The sequence below is a fragment of the Corvus hawaiiensis genome, chromosome Z (genome assembly GCF_020740725.1).
Source record: "Corvus hawaiiensis isolate bCorHaw1 chromosome Z, bCorHaw1.pri.cur, whole genome shotgun sequence".
In the NCBI taxonomy this organism is placed as follows: Eukaryota; Metazoa; Chordata; class Aves; order Passeriformes; family Corvidae; genus Corvus; species Corvus hawaiiensis.
In genome coordinates, this window is record NC_063255.1 from 541,642 (window position 1) to 562,205 (window position 20,564).

Here is a 20,564-nt window from a genome sequence, read left to right on the forward strand (position 1 = left end):
TTAGGAGTTTTTCTCAAAGAGAAGGAAGATTTTGACCCCACTGTCATACAAGTCTCAGGTCCTGTGACTAAAGCAAAGTACGAAGTGTCTGATCATACAAGGATACAGGAACATCAGCTTCTGAAAAGAAAACAAAACCTTACCTTACCCTTCACCGCAAAGCCAAACTTGCAATCCATTGTGCCTAAGCATCCCAAAATCTCACTCCTCCATGCCAAATCCCAGAGTCATTTTACAGACCTCCCATTTCCCTTCTAGTGTTTTATTTCCCAAAGAAAGGCTCACACTTCATCTGATTCTACAAGAAATGTAGCAAGGCTTTACCAAAGAGCACTAGAGATAATGACTCACATCATAGACAGCTGCGAAGAAGTGCCTGTGGGTGAAAAAAGGAGTTAAAAATTATACCTCAAACCCCACCTCCAGTGTCTCCACCTTCCTTTACCATGTTATGTTCTAATAAAGGGTAACGGGATGGATTCCTTTTGTATTCTTGCTCTCTTGGAAGACCCCCAGAGCATAAAGAATATTTTAATCTTCCAGAACAGATGGAAGTGTAAATATGGGGTTTCTTCCCTCCCTGAGGCCAGTTTTTTTCCAAAGGTTAAATAAATGCTCTAACAGAATATGCATACATCAGCCCCTGGAGCTGAGGGGCTGATGTATGCATAGATTTTCCTATGCCACTTCACACTCCCAAAATATCTTAACAAGTTCCAAAATCCAGCGGGGGTGGGGAAGGAGAGCGAAAACTCCATGACACCTGGCTTTTGGAACAGAAAAACTCAGCACAGGAATTCCAGGCAGCATCCCTGCCCATGAATGCCACATGCATGGACTGTGCTTGGGAACAGGCTTAGCCAGCACAGCCTGTTACACAGAGGCCCCAGTTCCCAAGGCATTTTGAAGGACCTAAGTGAGCACTGCTGCTGGAGCTCACTCACCACCCACCCTGTCCCTGTCCCCATCCTGTCCCCTGCTCTGCCAGCAAGCACATACCTCACACTGCAGAGATGAAACAGGAGGGGAAGTGAATGTGGATTAAACCTGGGTCAGCCTTCCCTCCTTCCTTCAGCCCGGGCTGCCCTAATCCCAGGCCAGGTCCTTATCTCAGTCACCGCAGCACCTCACAAGTGCTCGTGTGGACCAAGGGCAGTCCTCGCACAGGGCGCAACTGCAGAGCACTGTCAGCGACTTTTGCCAGGTTCTGTGCTCAGCAGCAGCAAGAGTGGTCTGAGCACAACTCAGCAGCACGGATTTAGCAGGTGTAACTTGTCATCCCATTCCCAGAAAGCATGGCTCACACCGAGCTGTTCGCCCGCCCACGGATGCAGAACCGTGTCCTCAGCTGCTGCAGGCAAACACAGCAACAGAATGGCATTTGACAACAGAAGAAGGCAGAAAGCAAAGGAAATCTATAATTAGTCTGTGGAATTCACTGCGGTTAAAGAATTAGCCAGGTTCAAAAGGGACAAAACTGGCCATGTGCATAATAAGAGTAATGAGCTAATTACATCAAAACCTTTTGAATCCACTTGCCTGAAGTCTCATGTTATTCTTCAGCTACTGAGGTAAAACCAAACCCCTGAGAATCACATCACTGTGTTGCTAGTACAAGGCTAAATTAGGTGGTAGAGACCATGGTGAAGGACAGACTTCCAGCAGCCTCTGATTTAAAAAATCCTGAATCCGGGCTGAAAAGAAAAGCTAACTCAGGACAGTCTGCTAAACATGAGATTTTTGGTGCATAACAAGGAGCTGGCAATCTTTCATCTAAATATATTCACTGATCTTCATTGTGCAACATGCCACTAGGTAAGGAAATAATACCCTCACAGGCAGGGAGGAAGGTTATTTTTCCAGCTATTTTATCCCCTTCCCATAGGAAATCTTTACCAAGAGCACACAGGTTTCACAGCGATTCCTCCACTTTTTCAGCCCCATTCAAACCTGTATCCTACAATGTCCCAAAGAGCAAAGTGTTGCTATGTGATTAACTCCTGGAAAGACATTTCCCAGGTGCCACCCTGAAAGCAGCTGTAACCACAGGCTCCAGAGGTGTGCAGGCAGCTCAGCTATCTTCACCCCCAGGGCTGGCTCAGGCCTGAGAGACACACAGCATGCTGTGCTTCAGCTCACAGCCTGGCTAATGTTTTGCAGGACATACCTGGAGTGCTTTCAGATCACTGGGAACATCTATTCTAAAAGCAACAGAAACAAGTTCTACAAAAAGCGAAAAAGACAGAGGTCTGATAGATAGGGATGCAAAAGGGACTATCTTTTCAAACCTCTAAGTCTTATGGATGATAAAGTCACATGGAAAGGGCAAATGAAGACTCCTCACCTAATGAAATTTAGCCTTAGATCCCAAATAACTCTTAACTTCTATAATGGGACAGCCTAGAATGCTAAGACTTCCAATTTGTCACTGAAAACCACTGAAAATCACTGAAAATGTCATGCCAAGTGCACCAGCAAATACCCTGCAGAAGCCGCTATAGTGGTTCTCATTGCGTCATCCTCAGTGTGCACAAAATGAACTGAACAAGTGCCAGCTGATGAACTCAGGTGAGTATCAATAAAACCAGTAATGTTACATCTATTTCCAGGCACTAAAAACCAGATCTCAGTTTCAGAAAACTCCCACATACTGATGGTCTCAGAATCCAGTGTCACTTTCTAACCAAAAAGGTGTATTTCAGCAGTAGCAACAGGAGAGATGCCTTGTTATAACCAGCCACAGAAGGTTTGTATACAATCAAGTCAAATGCCAAACAGGCAAAATAAAGAAACAAAATAAATATAAATAAATAAAGGAATGAAAGCACTATTCAGGAACTTAACACCAGCAGTGAACAGTCCCCTGCAGACCCTCTGTCCTGATCCATTGCTCTCACCTTCAACCTGCTCCCAGCTGATGTACCAAATCTATTTTCACTTAAAGAAAAGAAACAAAGAACTGGAGGACAGCCTCAATTGAAAGATATACAGTGCTGAAACTGCTCATCTGACTGGACACACCATTCCTCAGTGTTAAATAAGTCACTGTATTATTCATTCCACAGGAGCACAGTGTAAGCTGGATCATCAGCATGTGAAATCACATAAAACATTCAGGACACTCAATGGAGACAAGCTACTGGTAGTAAGATTCAGGGTGATCCCAATGTAGCATATTGAATATAAGCACAAATGACACAAAAATACAGCAAAGAATGAAGAATTAATTATTTACGTTGTACAACACAAAACATCTTTTAAATCTTGGCCTTCAACAGGCAGAGAGGACACGGAGACATAAAGCAAAAGTTCAAAAGGCAAAAGACACTTCTATTATGCTTAAATTTTAAGGAAAGCAGCAGAAGGAAAAGTTTCTTACTCTTCTGTGTACTTGGGGTAATAGCAAATTCTGCCTTGCACAAAAGCCCTGCCATTAAGAGACCTGAACCATTGACCTCTACCGCAGGAGGGGAACTGGGAACGAGGGCTGGGTTTAATGAATTAAATTCCCCAGCAGTTACCGCGCCAGCAATTGATGAAGAGTTATACAAACACCTTGCAGAAGACACCTGGCCTCCACTGTTTGAAGGAGCCACAGTCCCAGCAGCAGAGGCTGGGCAGCCTCATCCTTTGCTGGTACTTGCCAAGCCCAGCCACATCAACACCTAAATGCCCTGTGCCACAAGCCTTTAGCAGCTGTAGTCAGCAGAAGGCCCAAACTGTGACACAACACAAACATTTTTGTTTCCCCTGGCTGCCAGGTAAATGTCAAACTCTGCTTTTTCTCCTTGAAATATTTGATGCCACTACTTTCTTTCCTGAACCTGGCAAAGGCTGTGATTTCCCAGGCTGGTGTGCTCTCTCAGCCACGACCCTTGGAGAGCCAGCCTTTAACTCACACTACTGAAGGAGCTGGCAACACCAGGACATGGCAGGAGATGGGGTATCATGTGCTTGTGGCCAGAAACACCATTTCATTTGCTCCTCCTCAAGAATGCAGCATTCCTCTTTACCCAGCAGTCTGAGGAAAGGTTGAACTTCCGTTCAAAAGTATGCATCTCCTGCATTTCTGAGAGAAAGCCCTGAGGAAGGGATGCTCAGAACTGATCCCTGACCTGAAGATTTTTATTTTTAATCTCTTGGTGCAGGCCCAGCTATAGCTTCAAGACAACCCACATTTGCTACTATGTGATAGTTCCCGAGACTGCAGTTTAATTAAATTTTCTTTCTACATCAAGAGCAGACAGGAACCATAAGCTGCCAGAAGTTCCCAAAACTCAGCATTTGTGGGTGCCACTGGAAGTCTGCTTAATTAAAAATAAATTTTTTACTACTAAACGACTGCGAGTACAACACCAACTATCAGGCCAGTGCAAGTCAGTGTAACCCAGCCGAGGGACACCTGGGTTGGGCTGGTCCTTCCCTCATCCCCACATCTCGGACCCACCTCACTTCCCTCAGCTGACAGCAGCTGACCCCCGCCCCCTCTATGAAAAAGGCTGACATTAAACCCGCTGTTCTGCTCCCAAGGCCATTACAAAGGGCCTGGCTGCCCGTCCTCCTCAGGGCACAGTCACCTCCCACCTGCCTCTGTCCCCTCACACACAATGCCTGCCCAGTCTTCGCTTCATCCCACTTCATTCTACACAGAGTCCAGTCCTGTTCTGAAGGCTGAATGATTAATCTCCTCACCAACTTTCCTGAGGCTCCCACTTCCAGGGTGCTGGACTATTCCGCAGCATCAATCCTGTCCCCCCACACCTGTGGAATCTGAGGGTCACCATTGCTCCCCATCACCCTCAGCAACCACAGCACTGAAAGAAAAGGAAAAACCAGACCCCACCCCCAGACAGCGACTTTTGGTGCTGGTTCTCTTACCTGAATGTTCACAGGGCTGTATCTCCCACTTCTGCCCTCACTCCCCTGCCTGTCCAGCTCCTTCCAGGAGCCCTTCCTGAGGTGCCCGGCTTGCCTTGCCCCCATCTAGCACTGATGCTCCACACTGGTGAGAACCGTTCCCAAATTGGCAGGAACTGGCCCTGGGTGCCCCCAGTGCTCTCAGGGTCCACACAGCACCATGGCAGCACCTTGGCATGGGCATTCAACACACCCATACACTGAAAACCCACTTTCTGGAGATTATTTAGTATTCCACAGCATTTTCCACCTGTACTAAGCTATTTTTGCAGTGAATATAAGTTCTGTGCTCCAAGCCACACTGACAGAAACTACAGTTTGTGTCAGCTCTGACACTTGTCAGACATCATCACAACTCTGCCAACTAAACTTAATAACAAGTGGTCTTCTCCCATATTTGCCACCCAAAAATCTCCCGGTTAAGGGAACTGAAGTGGTCCAGCAAGTGGGAGCAGCACAGGGCAGTGCAAGGGAGGGCGACAGGGATGGTGGCTGCTCCCAAGGCAAAACCAAATCAAACCAAGAAAATTCTTCCTTAATTTAGAGATGATAGGAAATTTGCCATGAGTCAGCTCCTAAGAGTAAGCTCTTGGTTGCCAGGCTGGTGATTTGTCATCAGAATGTGCTCAGTGAGACGGATTTAAGCAAAGCTTCTGTGCGCAGGGGTCAGCGGCCGCCTGTCACAGCTCTGCAGCTCCGCCTGTGACACAAAAGGCTGCTGCCCTCAGATCATACAGGGAGGCTGCACTCAGGAATTACCAACAACAGCTCCAAGAACACTAATCAAACAGGCTGGGAGGGGGAGTTCAGTTTTGTTCTGGTGTGCTATTACTCATAGCTGCAATGAGGTTTTGATGAGATTAACCACACACCTTCCCCTTACCAGACTGCTCCTTCTGGCAAAGAAGGTACCAGGGACAACAGAGGCAGGGATGAGTGATTTCCCCACAGGACAGTTTCACATCAGCCCACAGTGTCCCACTCAGTAAACAGTTACACATCTCCTGGTGAAATTAAGAAGTCATCTTTCAAAATGCTTAGTTTTCCAACTCAGATCACATAGGCTGACATTATCTCTCAAATACAGGACTCCTGAATAAGCCTCATTCTTCATTTTATTTCTACTTTCTGTAGTTCTTTATAAAATTGTCATAAATTTATAAAACACACACATGCAGCACAGCATGTTAAAGTGACACAGCTTACTGTGTTAATAATGGGCACTGGTGAGGCCACACCTGGAGGACTGGTCCAGTGCTGGGCCCTCAGTGCAAGGGGGACAGAGACACACTGGAGAAAGTCAAAAAAAGGGCCACAAAGATGATTAAGGGACCCTCACATACTGGGACAGAGAGATCTGGGTCTGCTCATCTGGAGAAGAGGATCCATTAACAATAGGATTACTCTGTACCATCAAACTAGAATCAACTCCTGAAAAACAGCCTTGGTCTTGGGTTTCCAGTTCCAAATCCACATTAGGGGAAACAAACTTTTAAATTAAATCTAAACATTTTAAACCATAAGAAAATTCTTAAAATCCAGATATGCTGAAATCATGCATTAAGGCTGTGCTCATTTCTCTGGTAAAGTATTCAAGCCAAAGAAAAGGTATTACCTGTTACCAGAATAACAGCACCATCTGACAAACTGTAAACAACAGCGCAACACTTTAAAGCCAACACAGGCTTAAAGTAACTTCTATGTTTGATAGCATTGCATTATTTATTGATCTGTTTCTGCATCAATTTGCTCACATTTACTTTCAATTCGAGTATTATATATTTATTCACAAAATAATAGTTCTAGAACACACTCCCATCTATCTGCTCCAGAGCTCTTTACAAAGGAGCCCAAAATTTCATTCCTCTTCATACTGCTTGCAAGAGCAGGGAAGAGAAAAGGAGAGCCAAACCTCTATCACCCACCCAGGGGCTTTTGCTACAAAGCTGAAAATTTGGCATTAAATTTCCTGATCAGTGTCACTGAAGTATTTTCTAACTATTTCTTCTATGGGTAAAATAGTTCAGGGACATTATTTCTCGGAACAAGACACTGCCCTCAGCACCCCCAGCCTGCTCTGGGCAGTGACAGCAAGCAAGGGCTGGCCTGTGCACCCCAACACCATGGCTGCAGCCTGGGAGTCTTCTGAGACAGAAACAGCAATGAGTACTTACGGCATCCTGCTTAAATATGCATCAAAACATTCACTTTAGAGGGGTAATCCACAATTTATTACCTCCTAAAACATCAACTCTGATTTTATTTATGTTGCAATTTTTACCCACTACTGAAGATCTGGACAACTGAAAGAGGGGCGAGTAAGTGCTTGGGACAAAAAGCAAAGCTGCCAGTCTGGGGGGACACAAGTGTCCCTCACACCACCTTCACCAGCCCTTGGGCTTGCTACTGCCCCAGCTGTTCCCTCCTGGGTCATCCACTGCCTGTGCTGGGGCACCAGCACAGCTCCCACCGCTGCCCTGGGCTCCCTCACTTCTGCCACAGTCGCCTTCGGCTCCCAGCATTTGCATTAGTCTCATGACAAGTTTCCACGCCTTACTGTCACTCAAGGAGACACTCAAACCTCAACTATTTTTTTGTCTTCACTTACATAAATCATTGGTTCAATTGTGATTTCTGTAAAAGAATAAAAAGATTGCCATGGTGTTTATTAAACATGCAAAAATTCCACATACTGGACAGAGAACAGAAAGATGGTCCCTGGCCCTTAAGAGGGCACAACCCAAGTGTGAGAGGAGGTACAACAGATCAAGGCATGAGCAAAGGGCAGCATATGGCAGGATGGGATGTGAGTTGGCACTGGTCCCTCTAGCCCAGGTGGGCATGTGCAGGCCTCCCTGACAACACGGCAGCTGAAGAACAGCAAGCAAAACCTCATTTTACAGGGTCATGGCTTATTGGGAGTGCCAGCCCTCAGGCAGCACCTCAGGCAACCGAGCAGCAGGTTCAGAGGAAGGGTGACACAGTCAAAGCATCCATGGGATGACATGGTCCAGGTCAGGCAAACTGGTCCTTCTGCCACCAAGGAATCAATGCATCTTGGGAACTGTCAGATATGGACAATCTTTCCATTACAAGATCACTAAGTCTAGGAGGAAAAATTAACAGATATAAATAGTAGAAGCTGCTGATTATTTCAATCCATTCCCCTTAATGATTTTATGTGACAGCAAAGAGGAATAAAGACAGAAGTTCTACCTTAAATATTTAAGACCAAAGGGTTTTCCTTAGATAATTTTATTGACATGCCCTTTTTTTCTTTTAAAGATACCAGATTCAGGTAAACTCACAGATCACAGTAGATAGTAGGCAGGTGGGAAGACTGAGGAGCTGAACAGAGGTACTTCTTTCTTCCAGTAACAAGAAACATTTTACATTTCTGTATTTGTACAAAGACATTTTTCCACTGAGCAATTATCTGATGAGAATTATTTTTCACTATGACATTATAACTGTCAGGAATTATTACCAAGTCCTCTTATTACATAGCAAGACCACATCCTCGAATAAGCACCATTTCTCCATTTACAGCTCCTGAAATATATACCCAGTACATCCTAACGAACGTAAGACGTAGAAACGGGTAAAAATCTGTTAATTTTGGCGAAAAACCGGAAAGCCTGATTTGCTCGGAAGCCGCCAGGCTCGCGGCGGGAGCTGTGGAAACTCTCTGGCGCCCTCTGCTGCCAGGCACAGCGCAGAGGAGGCCGGGCTGCCGGCCCCGCACGCGATCCAGGCCTGCGCCCTGCAATGGACACACCGATACCCCGTGCCCACGCCTGCCAGCCCAATATTCATTTCACGCACCTGTATGACCATCAACATTGAGGTTTCACAAATAAAACTATCGATTATCCAGCATATTTCTGATGAGAAGCCTTTCATCTCTTCCTATCCCAGCAGCCTCTCCTAGACCGGCCACACACTTCAGACAAGTCCTCGTCTCGCTGTCCCGTCAAGGGCTTTCTTCGGGCAAGCCCAGAGCATTTTCCACGGGGGAAGCAGACAGTTCTGGCTCGTGCCATTCCTGGGACTGCCCGTCAAGTGCCCTGGGGTGCACTGCCACTGACAACAGCCGCTTTTGGAAAGCCACCGGCTCTGCCTTTGTGGGGACCCATTCCCCTCCTTCCCAGGCAGGGACACACCCCTGCTCTGCATCCAGCAGTGACTGAGCTCATCTCAACACCTGCCCACGGCTGCTCCCTGCACCCCACAGCTTTTATGGGAGCACACTAATTCCACAGGGAAAGCATGAGCCACGTGTGCTTGCTGAGCAGTGCAGATGCCGCTTTCGCATTCCAAAGTCCAGCTAGGGCTAGATCACAGGAAACTCTCAGCTGGTTTCTTTCCCTTCCCACACTGTTAATAACGCGTTCATTTCCACTACACTGGAAAAACTTCCATTGCAAATCAGCTAGAAAAAGGAAGAAGTAACAACAGAATATGAACTCTCTCCTACTTGAGCAACTGCCCTCTAGTCAAGTGGCTCTGGGAATTCGGTCACTGCTCTGTTCCACCTCCGGGGCCTCCCTCGGCCGGGATGCACACTGCACTCTCCCTCCGGCACACATGCAAGTGCTGAAGAGGCAGGTCATTTGAAGAGGCATTCAGGAGCCAGATTATTTTTTTAAATGGTTCGATTAATTTATGAAAGCAACTCCCTTCAATGGATTTGTCTCTGCTGATCAGAGGAGCCATCAGTACGAGAAGGGGAACAGGCTGTTATCTCAACCCGTGCTGGAGGGGATGGCTCCAGGGGTACAGCTATCACCACAGTTTTTTCAATAGTTAAAACCAGATATACCACAACTCAAAGCAGACTAGAAATAGTGATAGCGGACTTAAAAGAATAGCTATAACATCTGCCATCTTTGTCACCTGCAAAGCCACAGCCACATGTGCTCTCCTCCCACTGTGAACCAAGTGACAGGACACACATGAATTAAAGAATTCAGCCACATTTCAAGCAGCCTTGCTCACAACAGGAGTATACAGCATGACTTACAATCCTAGCAGCAGCCTGGAGCCTGCCTTACCCAGCTCCATCATAGATCCTGGACACAGGAAATCAAACCAGAGAAAGGGCTTTTCAGAAAAGAGCAGGTAAAAGCAATAAAACCAGAGGCAACCCATAACAAACTTATGTCACTAGAGGCACAGCTCCCTGACAATGAAAAACATCCACATTTTTAACTGAGAAGCACTTTACTTTTTCAACTTCCAGACAGCCACAATTTTCCCTTACTTCATGATTTAGAAGGCAAAATACAGCAACTAAGGCACCCCATCAGCTGTACCTTTATGGGATACACACAATCTCTGATTCCAGCCAGTACTTGGATTCTTGTATGAAATTTATTAAGACACTTCAATTAAGAAGTTGGAAGGGAATTAAAAGGAAATAAATGTCAAACATTCACACATGCAAGCTGATACTAAATTCACAAAATCCCAGTCTGCAGTATCTGTTAGCCATCAGTACATATCACAGACTTGTAATTTTACAGGGCAAAATATAAAGCAGGTCACAGACCCCCACTTACATCTACACCAACCAGCCTCTTACATCCACCTCCACTGCACCTATGCAGATGAAATTCCCCACATTTAACCATCACCTCAGGGTGCTCACAGTTACTATTCCACTCTACATTCTAGTTACTTTGTGTCATTGTGACCATAATTCCATAAATTCCTGAACTCTTAGGAGAATCATAGGAAGCTATGAGGTTGGAAAAACCCTCTAAGATCGTTGAGTCCAGCACAAATCCATGTCCCCAAGTGCTACATCTAAATGGCTTTTAAATCCCTCCAGGGATGGGGAATCCACCATTGCCCTGGGCAGCTGTGCCAGGGCTGGGCAGCGCTTTTCGGAAAGATATTTTCCCTAATACCCAGCATGAACCTCCCCTGGCACAACCTGAGGCCCTTTCTTCTTGTTCCCTGGAAGCAGAGCCTGACCCCCACCTGGCAGCACTTTCCTGTCAGGGTGTTGTGGAGAGCAAGGTGGTTTCCTCTGAGTGTCCTTAGATATCCTTACTTGCTAGGGAAATGATTTCCTAAGTCAAAAAGAACCCCCCAAAAAAAAAAAACCCCTCAAAAGCACTGAGATTTCTTTACCGTTACAATCTTCAGAAGAAAAGTACAAGTTTCTCCAGTGCTCTACACTGGTAAGAGACTTTCCTTAGATTTAATCAAGAAGGAAATGGCTTTCAGATTCTGCAAGCCCACAGGCAGTGTTTTATAATGGTAAAGTTGATTAAAAATGGTCAGGACAACCCACTGAGATGCAAAACACAATGTATGCCTTGTAGTTAATCTTTCACAGTTAGGCAGGAACACGGGAACTGTTCTGCCCCAGTTTGAAGCCCTGCACGGCTCCACCACGCTAAGGAACAGGAGCTGCTGGGGCCGCAACTCTGCAACACCAACGTGTTTTCAAATGACTGTAGATTAACTCATTTGAATGATTAAAACAGATTTAAAAATACATGTAGGGAATATGTTTTTAACTCTCCGCTTTTATGGAAATCCTACTGACTCAAGACCAATTTCCTTAAAATATTTTAAGGGCCACATCAACACGATTCAGTACAAATTACACCTGGATTTAGCTTCATGCATTATGAAAGATAAAAGTTATGTTGCTTATGGTCAGCATCAAAAACTGTTTGTCAAAGCAGCCCATTTGGAGAAAGAAAATAAAAAAGCTTTGGTTTACCATGTTCTGCACACAGCTACCAAAGGAACGCTTGTTGCAAATTTCACCCAAAATATCAAAGTTGATTAAACTTTAAATTGCTTCTTTCATGTAGTTTTAAGCAGATACACAAGTTAATGAACAATTTGTAAGCATCATTAAAGAAATACAGGAAAACCCACAGGGAGGCTCATTTATACATTAAGAAATTAGTCATTTCAATAAAAGCTAAAATTGGATACCACTAATTTCAAACTGATAAAACCCTTCTAAGTAGATTGGAACATTTGCAGTAGAGCATTTCATCATGCTTAGGCTTAATAGAGCAGGAACGTCAAGCCTGAATTAACCTTTAGAAAAAGAAAATTACTGGGCTTGGGTTCATTTCAGCTTCAGAATCTGCTTCTCCCCCGGCTATTACCTGGTTGGGTTCTGCAAGCCTGGGCTTTGAGCTGCTTCTTGTGCTCACAGAGCTGAGGCAAGGAGAGGGCAGGAGCAGCCAGAGCTGCGTTAACAGTTGTGCTGATGCACACCCAGCACCTGCAGAGGCTGCAGCCCTCGCAGGGCCCTTGCCCTGCCAAGCTGATCATGTTCCAAGGATCACAGGCACTGCACAACACCCACCTGGCTCCAAAGATGTCTTTCTTCGCCAGATCAATGCCAGAAACCACCTTCACCCTGAGGACGCGAGACTCCTCCTGCGACAAAAAAGAAAGTGGGTTTAATGGTTATTCTGCAGGTCACTTTGAAGATCAGCAGTTGGCAAGAGGCTAACAGATAGTGGGAGTCTCTCCTAGGGAGGATTTGGAAAAGAACCACCTCTTGGAAGGCTTATCTGAATCCAACCATGAGGAATATTCGACTCCAGTCAGAGCTGTTAAGAGTTCAACAAAGGCAGAGTAAGAGTAGATAACAGTAATAACATCACAGCAGTAACACTGTAACAATAACAGCAATAAAAGTAGAAGAGGATTTGCTGAACAGGGCCATTTCACATCCTAAGTGATCCATATGCCACAAATTCATTCTGCATTGACACTAAAGGTCTTCAAACACAAGGGAAAATATTCATAACATTTTAGTTATGAGAGATGTCTGTGGTGTAAAAAACAAGGATGCACGGTTAAAATAAATCCTTAAAATGAGTTTTTTACGCCTGTCTCACCACCTTGGTGTATGTGGAGAGCTCAAAACCAGTGTTCAGTGACAGATGGCAAGTCCTGCAGATGCACATCACTGGAGCATCAGCCTGATGCTCAGTTTATCACTTCATTACATGAAGCGCCTGAGGAACATCAGTAAAAATGGCCTTTTTTTTACTTTATTTTTTTCCCCCTGCTTGAGCGACACAAAGAGGTCACCAAAATGAAACCTGGAAAGTCTTCTACAGAAACAGGTTCTGCAGTCCCCCATATCAGCGATACCTTCTCTTCTTTGATAAGCCTCCCAGAGCTGCAAGATACCGGATTCAATTACAGTAACTTGAGACTCCGTTCCTTGAAGCTGGTTCAGAAAACAATCACACTTTCCCACAGGTTTCTCCTGGTCTGTTTGCTTTAGGCAGCTGAAAGCCAGACACAGCTTTGTCAGCTGTCTTGGCACGGATTTTTCCAACTGAGAGGAAGGTCAAGACCAGCTCCGAAGAAAAGCCATACCTGGGCAGCCAAACTCACCCCTCTGGAAGGAGGCACGGACAGGGGATCAGAAAACAACAGTCCCATTGAACCTGTCTGGAGGGCAAGTTCCACCCTGGCACATGTCCTGCCTGAGGAACAGGGCTGCTGTAAAACAACACTTGAGACTGAAATCCTTCCTGTAAACCTGTGGTTTGGTATTCTCCCCAACAGCACTTAACACTGCAAGGTAGTTTCTAATTAAGGGAACAGGATTTTTTTTCCCCAAAAGAGCCCAAAGCTTACCTGAGAGATGAACAAAACAGCATGTGAAAAAGAACAATTCAATGGACTCACATTAGTGGATATTGAAGTTTTTTCCCATGTACCATGTGCCTGGTTTTCTAGAGGGCTTTTAATATACAAAAGGCAGTGAACTTGCAAATTGTGATCAAGATAATTCCTTCAATAAAAGAAGACAGTATAGAAAAACCCAAGCAGAAACCCAGACTGTTCGGACCTCACTGAGGTAGAACTAGAGGAGAAGTTGCCATAGCTGTTTCTAGATTAACAGTGCTACTCAGATTCCCTCTAACAAAGTCCAACACCGACTTTGCTAGAGTGGCATCTTCTTCCTGCACTGAGGGCACTTCTGCATATTAGCTGATTCAAAAGAAATCAAAGAAAAACAAAACCAAATGAACAAACAACCCCCCCCCCCCACCATCTTTAAAAGAGAAAACAAGGCAAGAGGAGGTCCCACTACTGGAGGATCCCTAAATCAGTTTTGCAAGATACAAAAGATGATGCTCCAGGTGATCTAAATAGATTCTCAAAAACACACCTGAAGGGTCGCATCCCACTTTAAGTACCCCAGAAGCTATGATCCTGTTCCCTCCTGCGAGGAGGCTCTCAGCCTCTGCTCAGTATTCCAATTTAACAAGCAGAACAAGAGCTTTTGCAAATGTTTGTTCCAATTTTCATATGCATGAAATATGTATACATATATATGTAATGTTAAAAAAAAAAATTAAACCACCTCAATTAGTGATAAGGTCTACCATATGTACCATATGTATTAACTTTTGCTGGCTCCTTGTGTCCCAATTTCTTCCTTTATCTCCAAGTGTGTTGTGTCTAGGTAAAAAAGGAGTTAAATTATTACAGTAACAGCGAGGTGATCTCACCTCATTGTCTACCAAAACATCAGGTAAAGGATTGCTTGGCTGGGCACAGCCTGAGACTCACAGAGCACCAATTACCTGATGCAGGTTTCCACACAGCCCTCTCTGTACAAGAAAATTAGGATTTTTTCATTTTTATTGTAAACCCAGGGCACAATGACAGAGAGTAGCCAAGACAAGATCACTAACCACAGAAAAATTCTGAGCAAGACGACCCAGGATCCAAACCCCAAATAATAAAGTGATCCCCAGCACAAGCAGAGAATGGGATAAGGAGACAGATTTGGAGGATTAAGAAAAAGCGGGGAACTGACACAGGGCAGACAGTGAGGCTGAAAGATAACAAACATACAGCTGGAGTCCTAATTTGCAAGTAAACAAACGAGCAAGCAAAGCAGGGCAACAAGGCTGATCAGAGACACAGCACGGCTCTGCGGGACTCGTGTCAGGGAAGCAGCTACACACACCACAGGAGCAGCGCGCCGAGGGAAATGAGGGCCTCCTCCAGCACCTGTGGCAGCACCATGGAACAACCATGGGCACCCTGCCCCAAGCACCAGATGCAAAGTGAAAGTTGATGAGGGACGAGCCCCTGACTGGAGCAAGATGGTTCTTCTGTTGGACTCTAAAAAAGCATTTGCTTCATTAGCCCAGCCATATCTTAAAAAGGAAAGAGATTCCAGAAGCAATGGCGTAACCCTGAGTTCTCTCAGCTGAACAGCTTCAGGTCCCACATGAGCTGACACTGCTGAGCACACACTCAGCCTCAAACTGTCCAGACCATGACCTGATCCACACAAAAGCTGCAGAGCACAATTTACTGGCAGTTAAGTATCCTGACTGAAAGACTTCCATCAGTGATCAATCACCTAACATATTCTTAAAATGCAATTTCCCAACACAAACTCCCATTTTCTGGCAACAGTATCCAATATCCCTTTGAGTCAGCAAGCAGTAGAGGCAACTGCATGCTCCAGGACACAATCTTGGGGTACTCCTTCCCGTTCTCCTGCACCCAAGAGACCAGCACCCACCCTCATCTGCTTATCATCCCACCCCATCCTTCCATGAGCAGCCAAATTTTCCTCCTTGCAACATCACAGAGATCATGAGGCAGGAAATGGCGAGCTGGGAACAGTTAAGGGAAGACAAGGCTTCAGAAGTCACTTGCCACTTGAGATGCCATTTGTCAAGGAAGAATCTTTGGTTCTGCTCAGAGTTGAAATTATATAGCAGAAAGAAATACTTGTGGTGAGATTAAACTGTATTCACCTTCTGTGCAGGAAGTGAACACCTGACTCTGCAATTTTTGTATTCCTGAATTCCCTGTGTTTTGTAAAGCACATATCCTAAGCTGCTTTTTGAAGCACAGTTTGAAAGAGAAGTTCAGCTCACCCCACAGAGATATTTTTCTATCCTATTTCAACCTTGCCTGTAGCATTCTGAGCCTGGAAAGGGGCTCCAGGTGCTGCCATTCCCTACTCTGGGCGGCTCCTGCTTCCAGAGGCCAGGCTGTGCTCTGTGCAGCCCCAGAGCTGATGCTGCAGTTCCATTCCTGCCTCGCTCGGGTTTGGCACCTACAATGCAGAACACAACCAGGAATTCCAAGCAGTGCTGTCCCAATCCACTGGTGAGGCTGCTGGGAACGCGAGGCTGTGTTGCAGGTGGGGATGGCCATGGGGCTGTGAGCATTTCGGCAGCTCCACGTGCACATTCCAGCAGCTCTCCCTGCCCATGCTCCTGTCCTGCCCCCAAACATAGCCTCCCCAGGTGCTGCAGCAGCCTGCCCTGAAGGGCCTGGTTACCTATTAGTGCTGAGCTCCACTGCTCCCCACGTCCACACTGACTTCTACTTTGTCCAATCATTAACATGAAGTTTGTGTATTCTTGCCTTCCCAAAACATGTCAAAGGTTACAGAGTTCTCCTCTTTGCTGAAGGATAACCTCTACACAGGTTGTGGTCTCTTAGCTGCAGTTCCCAGTGCCGTTTCAGAGGACTTGGCTTACTTAGGTGGAACTAAGCTGTAGAATTGGAAGCCTATTATAGATCAAAACCCAGACTTCATCAACAGTGAACAAACCTCAATTCACCTCAGAAAATATGAAGGAACACAGATGCATTTCCAGATTTAGGAGACTTTTGTATGTATATTTATCTGTACAATTCAGATTTTGTTAATTCTTTGTTAAACACACATCACATTCACTTTCTCCAGCTGCTCCTGAAAAGCCAAGTAATTTCTAACACCCCTTAAAGCACTCACAAAAAGAAAACTTATTAAGTCCTGCCCTTGGATCAGTAAAATATCCTGGAGCTGGGGAGTTCAGAGAAGAGTTGTGACAGCAGAAGACAAAGAACACAGGCCAAACACAGTGTCCCAAGCTGCCTTCTCCCCCACTGGCAGGGTCAAATGCTGCCCGTTCAAAGGGTGATCCAGGAGATGCAGCTCAGCCCACACCAGCTGAACCCACATGGAAGTGCTGTAAAACCAACCTGAACAAGCTCTGGAATACACATCTGTATGTTCTAAATGCACACTGAAAGAAAGTCACAGCAATCCAGTCTGGTGTAAGAAGGAAAGCTGCAGATGTCAACTTCCAACAGGACAGACAATCCCATGACACATGTAGCGTATGCATTAAGAGAACAGCCTGAAATAACAATCGATGGGGGTATAAAATTAGAAGGTTGACTCGTTTAAATGAACAGACAAGTGTGAAAGGCACAACGGCTGGATCAATGCAAGCCGATATTTGAACAGCTGCCATTCAGACCAGGAAGATTAAACATTTAACGTGTTTTTCCAAAGCTATATAAAACTGCCTCCGAGTCAAGCACCCCAAGACGGGCAGATTTATTCTCCTATTTCCTGAGGCGCACGCAGCCGCAGCCAGCCCGCGTGGGACGCCAGGCTATCACCTGGCAGCAGAGCACACCCCGCTGTCACGCCGCGGCCCTCGCGAGCTGCACTTACCGCAGGACCCCCACGCCGAGAGCTCCGCCAGGCACCGCCGCTCGCCCGCCGCCTCCGCCCGCAGAAGTTCAGCCGACAGAGGCAATAAATGACCATCACCAAGGCAACGAGGGGAAAGGCCAGCGAGCTTGGGTTTCACCTGGAGAGAACTTCGCCTGAGCCACAGTGGGGGAGTGTTGGTTGGGTTCAGTTTGGCTTTTTTTCCCCCTTCTCTCTGTGTAGAGACATTTTTGATTCCAACCCATGATAGGCTCCAGCAAGGTAAATTTCCACTGACTGTGAGGAGAGAAACCAGATCCCACTGGAATGCTACCTGCACGCAGACTCTGTGAATCTGGTTTCACCCACTGAGCACCTCATCTCTAGTTTTATTATACCTGAAAGTTTGCAAAACATAACATATTAAAAAAGATAACAGATCTTTAACTCAGTGTTTTGGTGGCAAAACAAATCCAAATGGAAAAGACAACAAACCTCTAGTTCAATGTTTTAACTGTGGCACTTCTGGTTCCCTGAATAAAAACCCACATACACGCAGTCACCCGAACACGCACTGCTCTTAATTCTCCACATTTGCAGGGGGAAAAAAATCAACCAGGATCTGTAGTTCCAAAGTAAAATAAAGTATGCGTCATCTACTTAAGGGCCAGTGTTGGCCACAGCAAGCCTAAAAACCATGTGACGCTTCTTCTAAATCTCCCAGCAACTGAAACCAAGTTCAATGGCAGAAAAGTTGAGCTGATTCTTACTTTGATTTGTTGGCAGATTAAACCAACCCACATACGGCTGAGTGAAAAAACTGTGCTCTAGGAAGCTATTCCACATCAACCTCCTGCAGAGAGTATTCCCAAATTGGTTTACCTTGTTCTGACTGGGTCCTCCCTAACATCAAACCATGCTGGGCAGCCCAAGAGGGAGAACCCAAGTGGGATGCTCTGTCTGGTGGGCTGTCACCATCACGCCCAGGGAAGGCAGCTGAGAGCACCCCAAGGAAACAGCTTGATCTCTGACGACATCACAGTGACTTTCTGAAGGCCATAGCAACACAATGTAGTAAGTCTCACTATAATTCTTGCAATATCTTACTAATCTTGAAATTGTCCGTGGCAATTTTGCCAACAGTGTTTGATAAAATCTCAGTTGTGCAATGCAAACAAAACCATGCACCAGGGCTATGACCCACATCTCCACTCTCCTCTGCAAGTTCAGCATAGGAAAACAAAGTTAAAAGGTCACTTGGTTACAACTCATCTGGCTCAAGCAGGGACATTAAAATCTCCTTTCAGACACTTCACCACAAGCAGCCTGGAAACCCAGCTCAGAACTCTGTCCTTGCAAGTGCTCGTCACACTCCCCCTCCAAGAGTAAATCAAACTGTGCCTTTTCTTACCCACGGACTTCTCAACCCTTGCTGGAGGATGCAATGTGTTTGTAAAAACCCCATTATTTTCTCCACAGGAGACTGCAAAACTAGAGCAACTAAACCTAAAAGCTTTTGGAGGAAAGAAGGCTGTGCAGTTTGGATCAGAAAGACCCTCCTGGCTACAATGCATTGGTCAGTTCATGGAGCATACATGGTCCTCCAGAGTACTCCTGGCTGAGCAAGGATTCTCACACAGCGGGAATCAAAAGATGAAGCAAACACCAGTAGGCATAAAAAGAACTGCAGAGTTTGGAGAACTACAGTATTCATAAGCTCATACAGCAGAAAAATATTAAATGTTTTACAATAGTGATTTAGGTCCTATTTCTAGGACTTCAGACCGCTAAAGAAGAAGGACTGTATTCATGTTTTCCTTGGCTGGAATAACACAGTCAGCAGAAAAAAAACACTAGGCAGAATTTCATCCCGACACAAGTTTATCTTAGAGGGACACTATCATGCTGCTGCTCTCCCACGGGGACAAACCAGCAGAAAAGAGCACACAAAACTGGAATGAGCAAGTTAAAACACAGACATCAGGAGCGGTGGATGGGGATCAAAGGTACCTGCACATCAGCGACAGTGTGTGGGACCAGGACTCCAGATGCCCAATGCTGAAAGCACACTATTAACAGGCTCAAACCACAGTACTGCCCTCACGAAAATCTGCCTACAAGGTATTTTTACCGCATATTTTAAAAAACTAAGTGTTCCAAGTGAATTGTGATCTATTTTAATAGAAACCCACTGAACTCCACGCAGTTAGATATACCTGAGCCATTTTAGAAAGCGTGTTGAACCAGGCCACCTGTGAGCTTTGGTAATACCTAAGAAGATGCAAAAGAACTTTAATTTAATGGACTTGCTGTACCACACAAGACTTTAGTCTCCTTATTTAACTTTTAGAGCTATTTATATCACTCATTAAAAGAATTCATGTAAGCAAAACATTGTTTTCTGCACAACCTTGTTGACTGAGCTCTCCAGTGTCTCATGCAGGAATCACAGAATCATTACGGTTGGGTGAGACCTCCAGGATCACCAAGTTCAACCTTCAACCCGATATCACAATGCCCACTAACACCCTAGTTAGTGGCAGGAAGGTATATTTGCTGAATTATCTGTACATGCCTTGCATTTAGAGTCTAGGAAATTCTCTTCCCAAAGGAAACTTTTATCTGCTTTTCTCTGGACAAGAGAAGTGTTTAATCTTTGGTGGGAGAAGAGAAATGGAAAAGCATTTCATACATGTTGCTATTAAAAACCTGAACAAAGCTTTGACTAGGAGTAAGTAGTGCATTTGCAGCAACCTGTGACCTGACAGTGACTCTCCTATATGAACTTAGCTTTAAAAATGAAAAAAACCCACGAAACCACCCCCAAAAAAACACGCTCAATCTTAATATTGCATGAGACACCAGCACCAAGACCATCTGCATCCAAACTGAACATTAACTGTGAATTTCAACAGAGAATTCTTGAAGAAAAATCTGACAGAACTCCATCTCCTTCCCTCTGGATATACAGAAACCAAACTGATTAATTACAACCTCAAGGTTTTATTTAAACAAGTACCCCACTTTCTGACATGCACAAAGCACCATAAAACAAAGGAATGATGATTCTGTGTAAGATGACAACAGGACACTGGTCCTGACACTGGCAAAAGAACAAGGCAGGTTGGTTTAATTTCAAATCCTCATTATCCTCAGGTTAGGACCCACACTGATCCAT

General features: G+C 45.2%; 1 protein-coding gene across 3 annotated transcripts in view; it reads right to left on the reverse strand.

The window, feature by feature from the left end:
- NEDD4L (NEDD4 like E3 ubiquitin protein ligase) overlaps positions 1-20,564 on the reverse strand; it is a 103,813-nt gene that overhangs the window by 62,546 nt on the left and 20,703 nt on the right. For all 3 annotated transcript variants that reach the window (XM_048290901.1, XM_048290903.1, XM_048290902.1), the window contains one exon: positions 12,260-12,333. In XM_048290901.1, the coding sequence (XP_048146858.1) occupies positions 12,260-12,333 (74 nt within the window). Of the gene's footprint in view, positions 1-12,259; positions 12,334-20,564 lie in introns of those variants that run through there.